Below are 21,208 nucleotides of genomic sequence, written 5' to 3' on the forward strand. Positions count from 1 at the left end.
CAGCGAATGGGCTTGATTTTTAATTCAGGGGCATATCTTCGCCTGTACAAAAATGTTAATAATAGTTGGTCGAAAGGGAAAGGGAGGTTCAACTAAATTAAAAATTTACAAAACCAGTCTCGTCTAGTGGTTACAACAAAGGTAAGTTAATCTTGTGCACTGTTAATGGGGGGAAAAAAGTGTATTAATAGTAATCTTTTTGTGGAGAATAGATGTTAACACATATGTTAACGAGGAATGACTTTCCTTGTTAAAGCAAGAAAAGTTAACAACAAAATATCACGTTTTTCCAGATTGCTCATCTCTGGTGAAGTGAACATGCCGTTGGCGTCAGTCCTGAACTGTCCTACAGTACCACTTTCCAATGGTCTGCAGATCCCCGTGCTTGGTTTGGGTGTGTTTTCCTCTGGCAGTCACTGTTTTTAAATCAGCTAGCACAAACCTTTTGGAATGAAGCATTATGCAATCCTAGCACACAGTGATTCTTAACTGAATCGGTTGGTTTAAAAATTCTTAAGTAATGTAGTAGGGAAGTAAATCCACAAGTAAAACTGACACCTATCAGGTTTTAATTCAAGAAAAAATATGTAGTGTTACTGTTCGTCAGTTTATCCACCGGCAAACGTTTGGTCTAATTCCTCCAATACAGTTGATACTACTAATAAATAGTTTCGTACAAAAACGGGTATTTCAGTATCCTTTAATCCAGGATATGTGAATATTTTGTATGTATTTATACCTTTTATGAATACACTGTATATTTATGTCCGCGCTAATACGCCGTCAAGTTTGAATTAAACTACATAACACTATAATTAAAATGTCTTCTAGTGTATTTCAACCATTTGCTCATAGTACACTTCACTCTTGTATAGTATTTTTTCTTTTTAATTTGTACACTATTTGGTCTTATTTATTTTTCTGTTTTCATGTTTCTAATATGTCTCCACCTTTTCTTTCTGATCCTTGTGCTGCTGTAATATGTGAATTTCCCCAGTGTTGGAATAATAAAGTCTATATTATAATAATTACCATTGTTTTTTTAAATGTATAAATGTTGTTATTCTCTTTGTCAGGCACATCACATAATGGTGGTTACTCCCACGATGCAGTTATGTATGCCCTCACTGAATGTGGCATCCGCCACATTGACACAGCAAAGCATTACGGCTGCGAGGCCGAATTGGGTAAAGCTGTCAAAGAAAGTGGGCTTCCACGAAGTGATCTGTGGCTCACGAATAAACTGTGGCCCGGCGACTACGGATATACAGCTGCCAAAAAGGCCTGTCTGGACTCCTGCTTGGAGATGGGGGTCGAGTATTTTGGTATGCCGTCTGATTGATAAAGTTAAAAACAGTTAACAGTTAAACAGTTTTCTGGGATGTCACTGCAGAACAAACGTCTTGAATAAACCTGTGGTGGCTCATGATGTAGTTTAATTAATCCTTGTTCACCAACACCAAATGCAGTTTGCTGTCTTTTTTTAGATCATGACCTCTAACCCCATGACCTCATTTTTAAAGATCTGTACCTGATGCACTGGCCAGAGTCAAAGACACCTGGTGGTTCCAACAGGGAGATGAGAGCTGAGACCTGGAGAGCTTTGGAAGAACTTTATAAGGAAGGTAAATGCTAAATGCATGGTATTACCTTAGAGACAAGGGATTAGCTTCATGGATGACAGCAGATTATCAGAATTACCATACAATGCAATTATTTCTTTATACTATCTTAATTTTATCCTCAGGAATTATGTTCATAATTTCATTAAAAGACTAGCCTCAGTTTTACAGCTGGATAATCACGGAGGTAGTGATGATAATACATATAACTTAATAGTAGTAAAAGAGTTTATTTTACAAAGCATACATATCTCTGTTTGCCAATATAGGTGTGTGCCGTGCTATTGGGGTCAGCAATTTTCTGGTCCACCACCTGGAACAGCTGAAAGAAGACTGTACTGTGGTACCACATGTTAACCAGGTAGTTTTATCTATTTAGCATTTATTTATGCTAGAATCTGTGCAAAGATACTCAGGCTGACTTTCTTTAAGATGGCTTAGTTGTGAGACATAAAAAACAGAAGGGAAGGCTGACATATGTATGTAAGTAAAGAGTGAAAGATCTACTTTTTAGTATGTATGATAATGTATTTGTGAGAGTTTTTAGTGGGTCAGCCACAAGTCTTTTGAGTTACGTCCTGTCGTCTTGTACCTTTAAAGTAGTTTTCACACACACAGTAATATTTTTCATTAATCACCTTTCTGATTATTACCTGCATCTAATCTCTGCTTTGATGGAAGAATTATCCTCATCCCTCCTCTTATGTGGTGTTCCCCAGGGGTCAATTCTTAGTCCATTTTTCAATTTTACAATATTAATCTATGCGGTTTATTTGCAGTAGCGCTAAGATTTTTTTTCCCCATCATACAGATTTTCTCCTCAATATCCTGAATGTTTAGAAGAAAAGCGGTGGATGCCATAAAACTTCCTTCAGCTCATTGACTTTATTGTTTTATATGCTGTTTTAACCGATCAGGTTGAGTACCATCCTTTCCAGCAGCCAAATCACCTGATTCAGTACTGTCGTCAGGAGGGAATTGTGTTTGAAGGGTACAGTCCTCTGGCCAAGGGTCAAGTCTTCAACAATCCCACTGTTCTCCAGATAGCGGAAAAGCACAGACGCACGCCAGCTCAGATCTGCATCCGCTGGAGTATTCAGGTTGTCACGCTCATCACATGATTTCCATCCCCAGTGTGAAAATAATGTGTCTACTGAAATTCTAAATATTCTTGAATATTTTCAATTTTGTGTTTCTAAGAACGGAGTTGTGACAATACCAAAATCGACCAAAAAGAAGAGGATACAAGAAAACTGTGAAGTGAGTTTAAAGATCATTCCGTACTTTCTTGAGCCCTTTAAAAAAAGTCCACAAAATGAAAAAAACAATATAAAAGTTCATGTTGTGATCGAACATGATTTCAAATAAAGCTTAGCTGTAAACTAAGTTTATGATAAGTTTAAAATGGTCTCTTGACAAGACAGTCAAAATCATGTCTTCAGGGCCAATGTCTTCATCTAAACCCAGTTACAACACCGTGCAAAGGTCTTGAACCACCCTTAATTTCTTTATATTTTGCCTTTAAGGAGCCAGCTTTCTGAGGGGCTTTCAGAGTTTTCCTTTGGGCACTGGCTCTTTTTACACCCATTTTTAGTCCAGTCCTTGTACCTGACCATTTTCAGAGGAATAAATCATTCAAGCACAAAAAAGGCAGCGAACTCTAGGGGTGAACCAGTGTTATCTCAACACTAAGAAACACAGAGAAAACTTGGTAAAGAACCAATTTTAAATTGTATCTTTACGCACTTTGTTACTAGCAGCCTGTCTGTTCCAATTTCTTTAGTCCAGTCTATAGAAAATGCCAAACACACTTGACAGATGTAAAAATTTTACTACAATAGGGTGATTCAGAAACAGCTATTAGTGGAAAACTTGCAGCACTGTGTGCAGTGTGTCCTTAAAAATCTTAAGGAATCAGGACAAATGGAGGACAAAAGAAGTTCTTCTGCAGAGAAGAACAGTTTCTTAAGAACAGGAAAAAAGCAAAGACCTGGCAGAACCTGAGAGATGCATCTGGTCCATCTACTGTTCACTAAAGCTTCGTCAGAAATGGTCTCAGTGGAAGGCTGGCCGTTAAGAAGCCATTCTTAAGGGAGGAAAACAGGTAGTATGCCACATCACACAAGAACTGGACTTAAAATCAGTAGCAACAGGTCTTATGGAGTGATGAATCCAAATCTGAAAGTTTTGGTTCAAATAATTGTCAGTTTATGCAAAGGTCAGGAGAGAGGTACAACACTGATTGTGTACAGCCATCTTTAAAACACGGTGGAGGCTCTGTCATTGTTTCCGGCTGCATTTCAGTCAGTTGTGTTAGGGATCTTGTTAAAACTGATGGATTTAGTGATGAATTATGAATGGATGAATTATGAATTATTTAAATTTTTCTAAGAAAATATACAGATTTTTTAAAAAGGAGGTGGCTCAAGACTTTTACACAATAATGTGCCTTGTTTGGTAGCTTCCACTAGAGGTCATCATAATAAACGTATGCATCTGGCTTAACTGAGGTTTACTAAATGTAAAGAGATCTTGACAAGTTAAATAGTTTAAATAATGGCATAATGTATCCATTTTTCTAGTCACATGACAAATGAAAAATATAGATGTTCCATACTATATGCTGAAGAAGAAGACATAACTTCTTCTGCAGTTTATCATCACAACTGAGAGAAGCCAGTCTCACTTTGAATGCCACAGGCATTTTTGTTTTTCATACTATCCTTTTCCTCTTCTTATCTTCCTCTCTCACACACACACAAACAGGTGTTTGGATTCCAGCTGGAGGACGAGGACATGGCTGCTTTAGGAAGCTTGCATGACGGAAGACATGTTACTTGGGATCCAACAAATGTGGAATAAGAATAAGTGGGAAGATGGAGGGTATGTTTGTCCATGAACTCGTGATGGCTGAGTGAGGTTATCTTGATTTGAATGTTCTTGGTTAATTATTTTTCTTTGTGACAGTTTTCCTGGAAATAGACTCGACTGTGATGTCAAAGTTTATTGAGCTACATCTTCAGATAATGTGTAGACAAACACACACGAAGGACAAAACCATTCCAAGTGCCTTACTTTATAGAAATGTTGATTTATTTTTTGTGATATATAAAGTAAGAAAGGTGTTGTAAACGCAGATAATGATATCTTTAACTTTCCAGAAACGTGGTTGTGATTTTGAGCTTGACTTGATCTTGAATAAAATCTACAGATTATTTATTTTCACATTCAAAATCAGGGGAGGGATCAAGTGGTTTCTAAGACGAGAGGACCTTAGTATCGTATCTATGGTTGCAGTATATAAAACAACTAAACTCAAGGCTGTGACCCTTTATTACCCCTTTTATTGCCCCTCTTCTCTTATTCCGCAAATGAAATCTTCAGTTTACTTCAGCTGTAAAATCTATATTTACCAATAAAAAAATGAATAAAAAGTTAATTGTACGTGATTATCAAAATTCCTTAAGCAACATGTATCATTTGCAAGCAAGTCATGAGACAAAAGAAAAACAAAACGACCCCAAAGCTCAACCAGGTTTGGGAGGCAGGAAAGTGAGCTGTAACTGTAACTTTATATAACACAAGCTATCAGGGTTTAGCAAATAATTTGCTGTTTATACTGGCTCTGGTAACGTTTAACTTCACTAAACCTTATCATGTTAAATTCAATTGGAATATTTTACATAATTTAGTATGAGGTGGATTCTCATGTCCACCTTTATTCTTCAGCACAGCCTGAACACTCTCTTTTTATTATTGTTAATCTGTGGATGTCTTTCACAGCGCATTTTTGTCCCATCTTCCTCCCCTCACCCCAAACTAGTCGCTGTTCCCCCTGAGCCTGGTTCTGCAAGAGGTTTCTTCCTGTTAAAATGGAGTTTTTCCATCCCACTGTCACCAAGGTCCCTGGTCATAGGTCATCTGGTTTTTTTTGTTCTCCTGTTTTCTGTGTATTCTTATATACCATACAAAACACAATGAGGCAACTGTTGCTGTGTGTTAATAATAATAATGTACAGTTTATTGATTCCTGTGGGGAAATTCCTCTCTGCATTTAACCCATTCACTCAGTGAAGCAGTGGGCAGCCACCAATCTAGCGCCCAGGATGCATATAGGGAGTACCTCAGGGGTACCTCAGGGTAGTCGTTCAGTGAATTCGAACCCCCGACCTTCCCCGACCACTCTACCTACTGAGCTATCCCTGTCTGTTGGTGCTATATAAATAAAACTGAACTGAATTAAATTAAATTCAGGACATTCAAAGCTCTGCTTTGGATGTTGGCTACTTTTTCCATTTTCTGTCAAAGTGATCTCACATTACTTCACTAATGTTGAAGTTCAGTCCAACCCATGATTGATAGTGTGTTTGGGAGATGCTTTCCAAATGGTGTTGCACTGTGGATCAAAATCTGACGGCACTTATCTGTGCTCATAATTACATCAATTTTGACACGGCTGAAATGAAGACCCAAACCATCACAGAGCCTCCACTGTGTTTTACAGATGCGTATACACATACAGTGTTGCACCTCTCTTCTGACATCATTTGTACATAATGATGACTATTTAAACCAAATATTTCACATTTGGATTAATGACTCAAGACCTGTCACCACTGATTTTCAGTCCAGTTCTTGTGTAATTTGGCATACCTTAGCCTTTTCTCCCCGTGTCCCTTCCTACCGAGACCATTTTTGATGAAGCTTTAATTAACAATAGGAAAGATATATCTCAGGTCTGTCTTTTTAAAAGACATGATGATGTTAATCATCATCTTTTTGGCTTCACGTGTCCAATATCCTCAAATTTCTTAAGGACACACGGCACACCATGCAAAAAGAACCCAAGCTTTCAACTAACAGTTCTTTGGGAGTCATGTTGCTAATGCAAAAATACTATTTTATGTTAGTCAAACTGTTACCTTTAGTTAAATCTACAAACAAAATGCCAAAGGAAAGAAAACAAAACGTGTTTTTCTACCAGGCGGCTGGCAACAAAGAGCCTAAATGTTTAAAATTGGTTCTCTGCCAAGTTGTCTTACATGTAGTCACAACACAGTTTCGTCTCTTGAAGCAGGTGCATTTTTTCAATGCTTGAACGATGATGTGGCCTCAGTGTGTCTCCAAGAAAAACAAAACCAAAACAATTCCTTTCAGGTACAAAGATCACATACAAGGACTGGACTGAAAAGGATATGGGGGAAAAAAAAAACAAACAGACAACCTCCAAAGAACAACTCTCAAAAATCTTCAGAAAACACTGCTCAAGACCACAGTATAAAAGTTGAATAGACATGGCTACATGCTGAAGGACCACACCCATGAGACCACTCCCAGCATTCACATCTTGAAAAGTACTGAACTGTTTCACAAAATAAAACAATGACAAAAGCACTGAGTTAGCAATATCATTTATTCTTTCTCCCTCAGCTTAGAATCACTGTTGTACATAAGTTACATTTTGTTTTCTCAATTTCACAGGTTCTTGTTTTCCTCTTCAAACTTCCAGTTTGACCTCCCTCTCATATCAAAAAAAAGAAAAAAGCAGATTGTATTATACAAAAATGCAAACCAATTTTCACACAGTGAATTCTCTTACAAAGTCATAAAATGGCGTAATAATGGCTACATCCACATTGGAGGAAGATAATTCTAGACATTCCTTAATGGAGTATAATATACATATAAAAAAATTTTTTTCTTGCTGAAATCAAACCTGTACCTTAATTTAAGAGATATTTTACACGGGAGTAATTATATAAAAAAGCCATTTGCGAATTTCCCCAGAAAGTCCAGGAATAAAATGTGAGCCTCAAACAGCAGTAACAGAGTTCAGTGGTCAAGGGTGGTAGAGGAGGGGTTTAACTGGTTATGCAAATATGGGGTATAGGCAGCGGTTCCACTCAGAAACAAAAAACACACCGAATATTGAAATTAACGTCTTTGCTATTCGCTGTATAATAAAACACCCCATACTTCACGGTATATCAGTTTTTGCAAAGCTAAAGTCATTCCGGCTCATTCAGACCTGCAGGGACCCGTTTGGCAGGATCAGCATTGTGGGAAATTTCATCAGCTTCTGTGAGAATCAAAATACTGAATTAACACCATTAAATCGTTACCCAATTACCGACTAACTCCGTTCCCTGGTTTTTTTTTTGTTTTGTTTTTTATTAAGCTGATGGCCCTATTTCTTGCGAATAGTTGTCAAAAAAACACAACAACAAAAAAAGCAAATAAAAATTAGAAAAAACACACACACACACACACACACAAAAAAGTGTGAATGTCACCAAGTGCTCATAAAGCTGCACGCATCAGGTCAGGTGTTGACTAAGACTTGCATGTCAAATTCACTCAACTAATGCCAAGGGGAAAAAAAAAAAAAAAAAAAAAAATCTACAAAAAGCCAAGTCAACATTCTTTAAAAAAAAACAAAAAAACCCTAATCAAATCTTGACAGATTTAGATTATTGTATCATTGTATTTTTTGGGTGGTGGGACCAAGGTCTGAGTCCATCATGCCAATTCAGTGTTAATTAGCTCCTAAAACAAAAACGAAAAAAAGGTAAAGGAGCGCTAGATGAAGACTTGAGGCTAACCTTCCATCAAAGACTTCTTGCTAATTCTCTTGGGGGCAATGGTGGGCTAAACCCCAAAACTTTCCTAACACCTCAACTCTATCACTTGGTACAGCACAATGAAGGGGGAGAAAAACAAAAAACACAACAATAAACAACTTATCCAGGGTACATCTACAATACAATCTAGCACACACACAAAACATCTCCATAATTTTTTCAAAGTTATGAATTTTGTCTTCTTCGGAAGCATAGTCTAATCTTTGTTTGAACACAAAAGATTTAAGTGAACACACATCAATTCACACAGAAGTCCTTCGTCTGGGAAAGGATAAAGTCTGTGTTGGCAACCAGTGGACCAAAAACAAATTTTAAAAAACCCAAAAAACAAAAACATTTTGCTGATTCTAAGTAGAGATCATTTAATATAAATGCTGAGCGAGTAGGATAAGAGGTGGCACGTTAATAGTGCTTTAGTATATTAATGTATGGATACATACTCATATGTATAAGTGAGCTGTGTACCTAAACAATAAATGTAGCAAGGAGCAGCCAGAGGCTTTAAGTGTGGTTGGAAAACTTAAGAAAAAAAGAAAATCCAAAACTTTTGCTGTCAAACTGGAAAAGATACCCACTGAACAGCCAAGATGAGGATGTTGCACAACACAAAAACATTTGTGCCTTAAAATAATTGACTCATCCGGTGTCACCAATGTGCCAGTTTCTCAGTATTCCTCATGTGAAAGCAAAGGTTTGATGTTAAACTAAAACAACTTGACCCACAGTCTCCTCCATGCTTTAACCGTTCAAGAACAAGAACTCATCCGTTGTCAGCAGAGCAGTAAAACTTTTGCCAATCATGCTGTTTACAAAAAGGCAACGAGCTCTCTATTGAGCATCAGCAGTAAACAATTTATATGATGGAGAAAGAGCAATAATAGTTCTAATGATGGTGATGATGACAGCAGGTTGTGAACAAAAAAAATGTGACCAAGTGAGCTGTATATCGCACCAGTCAGCAAAGACACTCAAATACACTCAATGCGAGGTGAATGAATTTATTAATCTGATCGAAGCACAGCCGTTCCTGAAGGTTTCCAGCCGCCACACAGTAAATAACACTGCTTTCTTCAGCTGTAAACATGATTTCAAATGTACTGTGCAGCCAAGAACGCTACAACAGCAACCTTTCTGGACTCTGCGCCAATTATAGCCATTTCATGACGGAGAGGAGAGTGCGTCTTCAACTAAGCTGGATAAAACCTTCACAAGGTAAGCATCATCGCCCAAAATCGTAACAATGTAAAGCAAGAAAAAAGTAAGACAAAAATTTAACAAAACATACACAAGGGAAGGCAACTTCATAGAAGTTAGGAGAACAAATGACAAGATAATCCCAATGGGGAGGCCTTTTGTGTGGCCAGATGAGAATCTCTGAGGAGGGAAATCCCTTATTTGCCTTGATGTTTTAAGGTCAACTTCACAGTCGTTCAAGTGACTCCTGATACAGAAAGGTGCACCATCTCCGTCTGGTAACATGCATGCACAAGCTCACAATTTGCCTGAGCTGAATGCAGCAGACCGTCAGGAGCACAGGTGAAAGGCAACCAAATCACATCAGGGTCACATAAAAAACAAAAAATAAAAATAAATCAAGAGAAGCACTTAGTAGGTTCCCTTATAGAAAACACGGAAAGCTCATTACCAAAGACTTACTGCAATCTTTAAAACAGAATGCTCCAATTAAATATATTATATACTGCTTTCAAATATGAAACAGACTTATGTGTTCATAAAATGCAATAATAAAAATCATACTTCTCATGGCAGGTGTGGAAGTGCATGTGGTGTAACACTGCATTTTTAAAAACACCCTGCATGCCCATTTTGGCTGAATCCAGGTGGAATATATTGAAGTGCTTTTCCCTCCTCAGACATCCAAATCTGGGCAACCTCTTTTTTTGTTTTTTTCTTACGATTTTGGGGGGCGAGTACCAAGAGTGACATTTCTGCCATCTTCAATCATAAACCAGATCGTACAGAATTTATTCAGAGTGTATGCGATGTTACAAGGTGCTCCTATTTACCTAACCATTCAACTAACCCAACATTCTTCTCCAGGAGGATCAAATACTTTCCTATAATTTTACCGTTGAGGTTGAATATGCATATACTTTTTAAATAAAGTTGTAATGACACTGTCAACGTCACCACCATTTTCTCTTCCTGAATCTACTGTGAGCCTTGTTAATCTAAACCCAGTACAAAAAAATTAAAATAAAAAAAATAACAACAACACACACAAGAATTGTTATCATATGCCCTGGTTTCCAGGCAAGGAAAGTCATTAAAAAAAAAGCTCATTCACAGAACAAAAAGAAAGAAAATTCATCACGGCAGATACTGCTCATCTTCTAAATAGAATGGGTGTATGTGTGCCTGTGCATGCTTTTGAATGTGTGTAAATGTGTACTTCCTAAGAGCAGGAATGGACAACACCATTCTTCTGCATCTCTGAACCAGTGACACCTGGATCTGAACATAAGCTCAATGCAGATGCTTTATTTGTCAGTGACAGCATGGACCCGCCCACTGCACTTTCTGGCAGACTGCTGGAGCCATTTGACACCTCACTGTATGAAGAAAAGAGAAAACGGACAAAGCAGAACAAGACATGAATGGAAATAATGTAAAATATTCATATTCAGGGGGACGGAGTATATTTAAGCATGTTCATACTCACGCAAGCGCCAAGGAGATTTCTTCCAGTGGAGTCTTATGGTCTGGCTGTCCATTCTCAGCAGGTTTCATCTTGTACTGCTGAACATCATGGACCACCTGGTTTTCCTGGTTTGGAAATGGATATAACCCCCAATAAAATATTTCATCACACACAGCTCATATAGATCAAGATCTCAATTTGCCAAAAACCCACCCATCAAGACCTTTTAACCACATCCCCACTAATCCCACATTCTCTCAAAATCCATGGTTAAATTGTTACATCCCTCGTTAGTGTTCAACAACTCGCCACCACTCCTACCATAGCCATCTCACGGGTCCTTTTGCCGATCTCTTTCTCGACCTGGTGAAGCTCCAGGCTAAGCTGTTCACTGGAGACAGCTGTTGCACTTGCTCCCCCTGATGGCCACTTGGGTTGTTGCTGTTGTGAGGCTACTGCTGCCTGGCCCTGGCCAGGGTGAGTAGCCAATGCACTGGCCTCCCTCTGCAGGAGTAAAGAATTACTGGCAGCCTGTAGCAGAAAGGAAGGAAGTAAAGAGTAGGAGGGTGAATGTGCAATCTGGAAGTCTTTAGCAATAGTCAGGAAAACAATGGTTTAAAATGGGACATTCATTTTACTCATTACACATATTTCAGTGTTGAACATATGTTAATAGTAACTAGGCACCAGGTAAACAGCTTTTATTTCTCACATCAATTTGTAATCTAAAAAGGAGAGTCAAGCTATAAATAGGTAATGCAAGAAATCAATAATATTGAGCACTTCACACCTCTTATGGCGTAAAAATTGATCAAAACAATGTGGGTCTTTCTAGACATTTATAGATACTCCTAGGGCTGCTCAATTAATCAAATTTTAATCTAAATTATGATCTGGGCTTTCAACGATCATTAAAAATGACTGAGCCGATTATTAGCACCTCCCTCGTGCTTTACTCTCGTGTTGCTCCGTGTGGCAAATCGAGCGCACCTCTCTGCGTTTCGAACACGCGTCACAACAATTAAGAGGACCCGAGGGAAGCTTGGAAAGCTAATGCCGGGCTCACACTGTGCGATTTTTTCAGTCGCACGATTCAGCTCCTGCTCAAACTGTACGATTGACTCGCAGGGGTTAGAAGTTCATAGGTCACGATGCAGGGTCTCACACTATACAGCCCGATGCTCTGATACGACCTGAGTGCTTAAACTGTGCGTTCATAAAATGAAAGTTATAACAGAAATTCTGTCGCTTGCTCTCCCTCTCTGTCTTTCACTCACACAGACACGCACACCACCACCATCAACTTTATGAAAAACATTGATCAGGCAGCTGTGATTGAGCAGGAATGTAGATCCAACTATTTTCACGGTTGTTGTGGTCGTGATAATTTTGTGAGGCCACAACGAAAAGGCTCGGGTGAGCTTTCCAAAGTTCTACAAGTTGTGCCTCCATCGCTTATGTCCAGATCACACGCTGCACTGCCGTGCTGCGCCGTCTTTTTCGCTGACATTTGTGTTTGCGCGTGCGCAGTGTGAGAAGCTGCGGTGACACCCTCACGACGGTCGGGAGGATTTCAAACAGGTTTGAAATCCTCCCGACCAAGCGATTGATGATCGGGAGCTGGTCATGAGGTGTTAATCGCTTCTCGTTACCCCAAGTACCCTACACGACGCACGATGAAGGACAAACTCGGGCCGATCGCCAAAACGGTCGCACGACTCAGAAATCGGCTCAAAATGGGCCAAAAATCGCACAGTGTGAGCCCGGCATAAGCAGAAGTTATTTGGAGAGGAGAGGATAATGGCTGCTGAAGAAAGAATGCCGTTGGTTGAAAAGAGAGGTAAAACGACTTCAGTGGTGTGGAAACATTATGGGTTCGCGGAGTCAGACGTGGATCAAATATTGTGCAGTATTTTGAAGTTCACTAAACATAGATGTTTACATTTTTCATTTATTTTTTATATTGCAACCATTTGCACTGTAATCAGTATTTGAACACTAGTTTATATTATTTTTTGACAATCTTTAAAGCCATTATTCAATACATTGTTATTGTTAAATAAATATTGTCAAATAATCGAGATCTCAATTTCAGTGAAAATAATCGTGATTATCATTTTCGCCATAATCGAGCAGCCCTAGACACTCCTTAGTAACAGATTGTACAAACCTCCATGCTGTGCATCTGTGTCTGTTGGCTGATCTGCTGGTTCACCTGCTGTAGCTCAATCTTTAACTGCTCTCTGTCTGAGGCTGCCATGGGTAGACTGCAACGGCAAAAAAAATAACTGCTTCACAATCTTTAACAAAAGCATTTATGATATTTGCTAAATGCACAATTCACATGATCATTTACTGACTATATTTAAAAAAACAAAACAACAACAACCACAAGAACAACGAACAGATTAAACAAATATAGGACTTACCGGTCACTAAAATGTCCCTGAGAGGAGGAGGCATTCTGGTGGGTGGGGTATGAAGTTCCACCCCATCCTCCATGGCTTCCATATGTGTATTCTGCTGAAGGGAAAGTGGTAAATTGTATAACAGAACTATGTTCTTAACAAATTGTAATTCTGAAACACTACGAGTATGTGTAATGACTATGCTCTAATGAGTATTCCCGTGTGTTGAATACTATACTTGTTTACTTTGCTGCTCCAACAATGTGAATTTCCCATCTCTGGGACTAATAAAAGCTGTCTTATCTTATAATCCTATGTGTGGGGGGACAAAAATAAATAAATAAAAACATAACATCTTTCCTTACACCTTCTTCAAAAACTACTTTGTGTATCACAATTGACAAGATCAGATTAGAAGTATGCTTGTACAGGTGCGGCTTCCTATAAATATAGCTGGAGCTGATCTTCTTAAAAACAATTGCTTGGTCTGAATTGTGACTTGAGCATGACAGCCTTCAAAGCATTTTTAAGAAATACTACAGAAGCTTTGAAGGGCTACAGAAGTGTTTCTAAATACACTGGTGTTCAGTTCGCAACAGGCACGTTTTCTACAAACGGAAGAAGAATTCAGGACTGTTTCTACTCTTCATATGTGTGGGTGTCCTGCAAAAAAAAAAAAAAAATCCTCACACCAAGAGCACAATGTGCAATCTTGAAAGTAGTGAAAAAGTACCCAACTGCTGCAAAATCACTTGCAGAAATATCTACAACTTGATTAAAAAAACAAAAAAACAACAGAAAAAAAGTACTCATGTTTTTACTGATTAAATGTGGAAATGGAAAGATCCTACTGCCTTAAAAAAAAGCAAAAAAACAAAAAACAGGATGTGCCACTTCTGATAAAATGTTCTGCAAATAGATACTAAGCTGAATGTGAATTCTCAATGTAAAGATAAAAACGGGCACTGCACACCACCCTCGAAAATTTGTGCATTTCCATATGATGCATGGTGGAGGGAGTATGATAGTTTGGCATTTCTTTGCTATCTAAGCACCTGGTGACCAAAAGCACACAAGTAATTAAACAAAGACAATTTGCACTATGGAATGGCCAAGTCAGCATCCTGACCTTAACCTACTTGAGTTGCTACATTCATGATAAACATACAGTGTTCATTGTATTTCTGATGAATGTTAACTGAAACAGTAATAAGGGAATAGTCCCAAATCACAGAAGCAGCTACAGGAAATGCTGTAGCTGCTGAAAGCTGTTGCACAAGGAGGTTCAATGAGTCACTGAATTAAAGAGTTGAAGTTCTTTTTCTTCTTCTTGTGTGTGTATTGCTCTAGACAAAGCAATAGAAACAATATGCTCCCTTTAATTACCAGTGTCAGTAAAGTAATAAGACTGCGGTCCATGTGGGCTCTTACCTGGCATGGCCATGTGTTTAGAATTTGGGTTCTGGGGAGTGGAGGCCATGGCCTGCACAGGTCCAGTGGTCTGATAGCCTGTCTTTGAGGTGCGAGAGATGGCCCCAAAGCGCGACACAGTGGGCAGGGTACCAAATGGAATAATGGGGTCATCATCCTTTACTTCTGTGCCCTTCCGAGGGGCCTCCAACGACGGTTCTCTCAGGTCTTTAGCATCCACATTCTGACAAAAGGAGAGAAAAGGGTAAAGAGAGGAAAGGTTATTATTACATGACAAACCCAAGAAATGAGCACAACGTTCGTTTGTCAATTGAGGCTTACCATCATCTCCACAGGAGGACCAACCATAACATCTTTGGGTTTGGGATCTTTTGTGCCAATGTATGAGCCAATAGTTTCACAAGACCAGGGCGAGTATTGCCCCGGATAGTTGGCTAGTCTGCATTTTGGAATTGCTTTGGAGTTGTCCTCGTCATACTGCAGACACAACACATGCAGTTATTAAGACTTACCCATATTCACAGTTAACTCAAGCTTTACTTCACCACCTACATTCAGGATTATTTTAGGCTTTTTAAGCCTGAAATAAGATGCATATTAAATTTCCTGGGTACTAACATCAGGAGGGTAGTCGTTGGGGAAGGGATGTGTAAGAGTGGGTGAAGCAGCAAAAGGTGGAGGCGAAATGACCTTCCTTTCCTCCAGCTGGGATAACAGCTCCTGCCGGCGTCGATGTAGATAGTCCAGGCTGGCTTGAGGACCACTACATGATGGCCCCTATGAGATGCACACACAAATAATGACTGCTGAACTGCTGACAGTTTTCTTTTTTCCCCCCAATATCCACACCAAGAGAAATGAGCACAAAGCATATCTAAAACCGTACTCACCCTCACATAGGGCCTCATATTCATAGGTTGAGCACCTGGTGGATAGTAGCCATCTGCTGCATATCTATCCCGGGTACTGGGCTCTGGGTGGTAAACAGAGTTGGAATGCCCTGTTGATGGTGGGGGCACATAAGGCTGTGGGGGAGGTGGTGGACCACTGTAGGGCATATGGCGACCTCTGTCATAGTGTGAAGGATGAGGGTAGGAGAATTGTTGACCAGAGTGAGGGGCCTGGTAGGTTCGTTCAGGAGGGTAACCAGGGTAAGGATCCGGGTAAGGGGGTCCTGACTCACTATGCGGAGGAGGGTTACGGATGTAATCTCTTGGAACATACTGTGGTGGCTGCTGGTAGGGGTAACCTGGAAAACAAAAATGTCACACTATTAAAAAAAAAATAAAAAATAAAAACTTCCAATTTACTTCCAAGTATAAATTAAAATAATAATAAAAATAATGTTACAATTTCAGTCATATGCATACATTATGCCTACCTGCAGAATACGGTTGGGGCTCATACTGAGAGGCAGAAGGTGGTGCACGAGTGTCACCGTACATCTCAGCGAGCTGTTGCTGGGGGTAGACTGGTGATCCTCTGGGAACCACTGGCAGGTTTTCTGCTGAAATCCTGGAGTGGGCTAGGGGATGAGGTGGCATAGTCATGCCACGTTTGTCCAGGCTACAAGAATAAACCCACATTGTTAAATATTTTTCCAACATCTGATGTATCTTCTGTTGTCCTGTTTAACATAGAGCAAATAATTTAACTGAATAACCTCATTCTGTGCCCTAGGGATAAGAAAACCCGTGCCTCTGATGAAGGTGCTAACTCTCTGGCTTCTGCATACTATACTCACACATCAGGAGGCGATCCTGGTGCACTGGGACTCCCTCCGTCCATCTTAACAGATTTACGCGGCAGCTCATATGAGACTGGGTCGGTGCCACGAGCAATGAGCGTGGGCAAAGAGGATCCACCAGTTCCATTGGCCAAGGGTGAAGGCTTTCGGGTCACTGCTACATCGAGAGGATCGTCTGACAAGAGTCCTCCTGAGCCAGGGAGGCGAGCTGCCAGACGCTTGTTCATCTTACGATACCTTAAAATAAATAAGTAAGTAAGTAAGTAAGTAAGTAAATAAATAAATAAATAAATAAATAAATAACTAGGTATCATAAAATATAACAAAAATTATGATATCAAATTACTTATATATATATATACACCTGTATATATAAGCAAGTAACATACACATATATTTCAGAACAATTGAGAGTGTATAAAAACCACTGTGGTAATAGTGACTGAATTGAGGAACAGAAACTAGGTTCAACCGCCCCCCCCCCCCCCCCCAAAAAAACCTCACTCACTCACACACTCACACACACTATGTTGACAAGTTGTTGTTGAGACTCACTTCTCTAGTTCTTCCTGAGAGTGTGCAAAGGTGCAGCTGGCTCCACGAGGACAGCCTCCCTTCTGCTTCATGTCACGACACATGTAAGTCTTGTATTTGCTGTGCTGAGGAGGCTTAAAAGAAAAGATTTGTTTTGCATACGATCAAAAAGTAAAAACTCCATTTAAGAAAATTGCATTGAATAACAGATGCAAACAAATGTTATATCCAACAAGATGAAACGTTACAAAAATCATTTTTATTTATTCATATAGTTATTTATTAAATATCTCTGTATTTACAATCCTGAAAAATTTGGGTTTGCTACAAATTACAGTAAATCAAGTGTCATAACAATGTTTTGGACCACCATGACTACATCTCCTACAAGCCTTTGAAACATTACTGGACAGTTTAAAAGCCTGTCTTTGTTTTTTCCAAGCATTATTTGCAGTTTAATAGAAACACTAACCTGTTGAGGATCGGCTCCTTTCTTGCTATGGTTCTGGATAAAGTCTACCAGGCCATGTACCACTGTTTTCACTGCTACCAACCCCTTCTCAAGCTGCTCCCATGTAGGAGGAGGAGCATCTAGACAAACAATAAATAATACAGGAAAAAAGGATTAATATATTTCAAATTGGCTGTTCTCCACCAGCTGAGACAGATGTGTGCTTTGAGCCACATAGTAGAAGTCACACTACACAGGACAAATCCAACATACTGATGGAGTATTTGGTTGTTAGCATAGTTTTAGGAATTTGGTTACTGAAGTGTAGACTTTCAGCTTGAAATCAAGGTCAATTCAGGACAATTTATTACAACATTTGATTTTTTTATTTTTTTTTTCCTTTTTTTACAGAGTTGCTCCATTTTTACAGGCTCAACAGTAACCGGACAATTGCTTAATAACCAGCTTTATGACCAAGTTTTGCGATAGCCTGCTGTAGCTGACTCCAACTGAATATGCATTTGGTAACTGTTCAGTGGAGCTTTCCACAATAGAATAAAGTCTTATTTTGTACAGAACGAGGTAACTTTCTGGCTGAATAGATGATACAGACCTATGAGAGAGACATAATCAGTGACAAACTTTACTATTGTGTTACTTGCTTAAAAATAAGGAATGCATGGTGACCTCAGCGGCACCAAAAGCCAAGTAGTTCAGAAAGGAATAAAATGCACAATTTATTTTTTTTTTTCCCTCTTGGTGCAGAAAAGCACTTTCTCAATATAAAAGGAGGTATATCACTGTCAAAGTTTACTGTCAGGAGGTTTTACCTAAATATGCAAAGAATTAATGACATTCAAGAAATGACAGACCAGTTCAGTGGCAAGATTCCCAGACATGAATGATGAAATCAATTCTACTAGAATTATGGGAAAAGAACAATATGGATAAGTAAAGGGAAGGGCAAATAACTTTGATCCATATAGAAACTTATCTAAAAAAAAAAAAAAAAAAAAAAAAAAAATCAACCTGAACTTTAACTTGATTCCTGAAAAAACAAAACTTGGCCAATAACAAAGATTTCTGGGAGGGTTGGGAAAACTCAACAGCCATAGTCTGGATTTGCATCTGACACTGCATGTACCAACTTCTCCTTGCATCATTAGCGGGTGTGTTTCTCACCAGGACTGGGATCAATGTTGGCCAAGAGTTCCAGATGGGGCCGCAGCCTGTTTAGGTTGGCTGGGTCTCCAGTCCTTTGCAGCGCAATTGTCAGCTCCTGGACACTCTGAGCAAAAGATGCTGGAGTCTGCAGCTATACACATGACAACAAAAAAAGAAAAAGTTAATGCTTTGGTACTTCAGCTTTCATACCTAAGAACATGTTATGACCAACAGAGGTAAGACTCTTTTTTTGAAATGATTCTTTGAAATGTGTACAGTATGTGAAAACGACAAACTGAAATAGATTTACTTCCAGTACACACCTTATCTATGATAGACTGCATGTGTGACTTGTGAGACTGATCCCCATACAAAAGAGAAGACCACTGGTCAGGAGCAATCCGCAATCCACCTTCCATAGCAATCTGAACAATCTGAGAGTCGTGCTCCCGTCGTAGAGCCTCGTAAGTACGAAACTCCTCTTTCAGCTGCATTAGGGATGAATCTTCATCACGTTTGGTAACCTAGTAGAAAGCCACAGAATGAGCTAGTTACCCTTATTTTCTGAAAGAAATTCTTACATACATACATACAACAGAAAATTCTGCACAGAAAGTGTTGCACCTATATTTAGCAAAACAATATTGAAACAAATATTAAACAATATTTATAACAAATATCAAAACAATCAAATAAATTTCTTCTGGTTTTCAGCCAGATTAATACCTTGAAACAGGAGGCCCTGTAGAGAAGCTGCACAACGTGGCCTATGCTAGTTTTGGAAGCCTGAGGGAAACGTGGCTCAAGCCTCTGGACTACAAATAGAACCAGCACCTTTCTTGACAAAGCAGAGCCATCCTCAAGAGCAAGGAGGACCAACTTTAGGGCTTCTTCCTGCATGGCTGAGAAAGGAAAAACATATACACAGAATCGATGAGTAACACTCAGTAGTCATCACACTCCAAATTAGTCTTTACTGAGAATAAATTGACTGTTTTCGTGGAAATTTCACTTTGTGGGTAAAGGAAAACTATCTACCTGGGCCGAGAAACTGACATCCTCGTGCACGGACAGCAGCCCACAAGTTGGACGAGAGCTGCTGTGGATTCTGGTGCTGCAAGATGAGCTCAGTGACAGTTCGCTCGCCCAGAGAGCGAGCCGCTCTCATGGCTCTAACACGGCCTTCTTCTTCCACCAGCTGGCAGTGGACCAGAGTAACCAGTTTCCTCTGCATGGGTCGACTCAGCATGCTCTGAGCGGTGCTGCTCAGCCCTACACCTGGCAAAGAGAGAAAAAAAAAAAGAATGCAATAAAAGATGTACTGCTAAGATATTTTAGTTCAGTACCAGTATCAATGTTTAAATTATCAGAAGCCAGTAGCCATTGTTGAAAAGGCAATGCTCTTTGACGTCGCCAGAAAACAAGGTTTGACTATCCTAACAGGCAGGACAAAGTATATTAATATAACTATAAAGTAAAACTACATTAATTAGTTCATTCTTGTTTCATCCATCAAACATGCACCGCTCTGCAGCAAAGACCAGAGTGACACACATTGACAAACTGGATGCATTTACATGTAAATTAAGTCAAATACTGTTAGTGGGAATGAAGAAATTTTTTTCTTCCTTTTTTCAAGAGTTTTGATCCAGTATACTTTTAAACACAAAACGCTAAATGAACATTTCTGCTCCATCCCAAGAAATCAGGATGTCCCATCTGTCACTGTTGTACTGAGGCTCCTTAAATACATTTATTTATGACTATCAACAATCTTGAGGGCAACATCATGCACAATATTCTGCACTGAAACAACTTGTAGATACAACTCATTATATTAATATTCAATATTTCAAATGTTTCAATAAGCAGTGCAAATGCTGTAATTTGTTTTCAGACTTAATAGCTGATCATCTTTTTTACTACTTAAACCTTGCACCTTAAATGCAATTCGGATGTTTTCATATGGTTGTGCAATTGAACAAAGTAATTTAAGAGACTAACATTTGGTCTGTAAAATTTAATTTGGATGTCATTAGTGGGTTTTAACCACCATCCATATCTGTGTTATGACAGCACAATCAGCCTTGACAAAAAGTCAGATTTGTAAAAACTGAGTTTCAATTTGTAATAATCTGTTACATTAAAAAATTAAAATATTAAAAATAGTGATCTAGTATAGTAATGTCGTACTCAAGAAACTACAGTAAACTACTACACTAAATACATGTACAGAAATGTTGCTTGAATATTGCTTTTGTTTATCAAGCATAAAACTTGATAACACTTATTGTCCACAGTGTTAACAAACCTCAATGCAATATGTTAACAGAACTAGAATTACTGCTGTAAAAGATATTTAAGGTTTTGAAGGGATTTCAAAGGTAGAGACAAAACATTAGTATAGGTACTCTTGCTCCTGAGGTAATATTGTCTGCTCGTTCTTGGCATTGTGACTTTACAACTGCAATGTATTACATTACATATAAATACAGAATATTATACAATATTAAAATGTATTACATTTTTGAATGAAAAATCAAGAGGT

The 21,208-nt window shown here is 38.9% G+C and overlaps 2 protein-coding genes across 4 annotated transcripts in view; one reads left to right on the plus strand and one right to left on the minus strand.

Moving 5' to 3' along the window:
• Positions 1-7,524, plus strand: zgc:110366 (glyoxal reductase). 2 transcript variants are annotated; one of them, XM_005476272.4, is made up of 9 exons: positions 1-141; positions 294-394; positions 1,077-1,325; positions 1,524-1,625; positions 1,892-1,983; positions 2,540-2,722; positions 2,823-2,882; positions 4,389-4,505; positions 4,590-7,524. In XM_005476272.4, the coding sequence occupies exons 2-8, from the start codon at positions 319-321 to the stop codon at positions 4,482-4,484; spliced, it is 858 nt and encodes a 285-aa protein (XP_005476329.1). In that variant the 5' UTR covers positions 1-141; positions 294-318; the 3' UTR covers positions 4,485-4,505; positions 4,590-7,524. The 2 variants fall into 2 exon arrangements, with proteins under 2 accessions (XP_005476329.1, XP_003438205.1); XM_003438157.5 differs by having other exon boundaries at positions 2-141; positions 4,389-7,016.
• rc3h1b (ring finger and CCCH-type domains 1b) overlaps positions 7,213-21,208 on the minus strand; it is an 18,043-nt gene continuing 4,047 nt past the window's right edge. The window contains exons 4-20 of one of the 2 annotated variants that reach the window (XM_013269006.3): positions 19,699-19,938; positions 19,387-19,562; positions 18,984-19,184; positions 18,679-18,811; positions 17,518-17,636; positions 17,067-17,179; positions 16,509-16,748; positions 16,146-16,330; positions 15,655-16,013; positions 15,383-15,541; positions 15,086-15,241; positions 14,765-14,987; positions 13,355-13,448; positions 13,096-13,192; positions 11,247-11,456; positions 10,947-11,050; positions 7,213-10,836 (exon numbers count right to left, since the gene is read on the minus strand). In XM_013269006.3, the coding sequence (XP_013124460.1) occupies positions 10,680-10,836; positions 10,947-11,050; positions 11,247-11,456; positions 13,096-13,192; positions 13,355-13,448; positions 14,765-14,987; positions 15,086-15,241; positions 15,383-15,541; positions 15,655-16,013; positions 16,146-16,330; positions 16,509-16,748; positions 17,067-17,179; positions 17,518-17,636; positions 18,679-18,811; positions 18,984-19,184; positions 19,387-19,562; positions 19,699-19,938 (2,966 nt within the window). In that variant the 3' untranslated portion in view covers positions 7,213-10,679. The remainder of the gene's footprint in view (positions 10,837-10,946; positions 11,051-11,246; positions 11,457-13,095; positions 13,193-13,354; positions 13,449-14,764; positions 14,988-15,085; positions 15,242-15,382; positions 15,542-15,654; positions 16,014-16,145; positions 16,331-16,508; positions 16,749-17,066; positions 17,180-17,517; positions 17,637-18,678; positions 18,812-18,983; positions 19,185-19,386; positions 19,563-19,698; positions 19,939-21,208) is intronic. The other variant, XM_013269011.3, reaches the window with a different exon arrangement.

The sequence above is a fragment of the Oreochromis niloticus genome, linkage group LG18 (assembly GCF_001858045.2).
Source record: "Oreochromis niloticus isolate F11D_XX linkage group LG18, O_niloticus_UMD_NMBU, whole genome shotgun sequence".
In the NCBI taxonomy this organism is placed as follows: Eukaryota; Metazoa; Chordata; class Actinopteri; order Cichliformes; family Cichlidae; genus Oreochromis; species Oreochromis niloticus.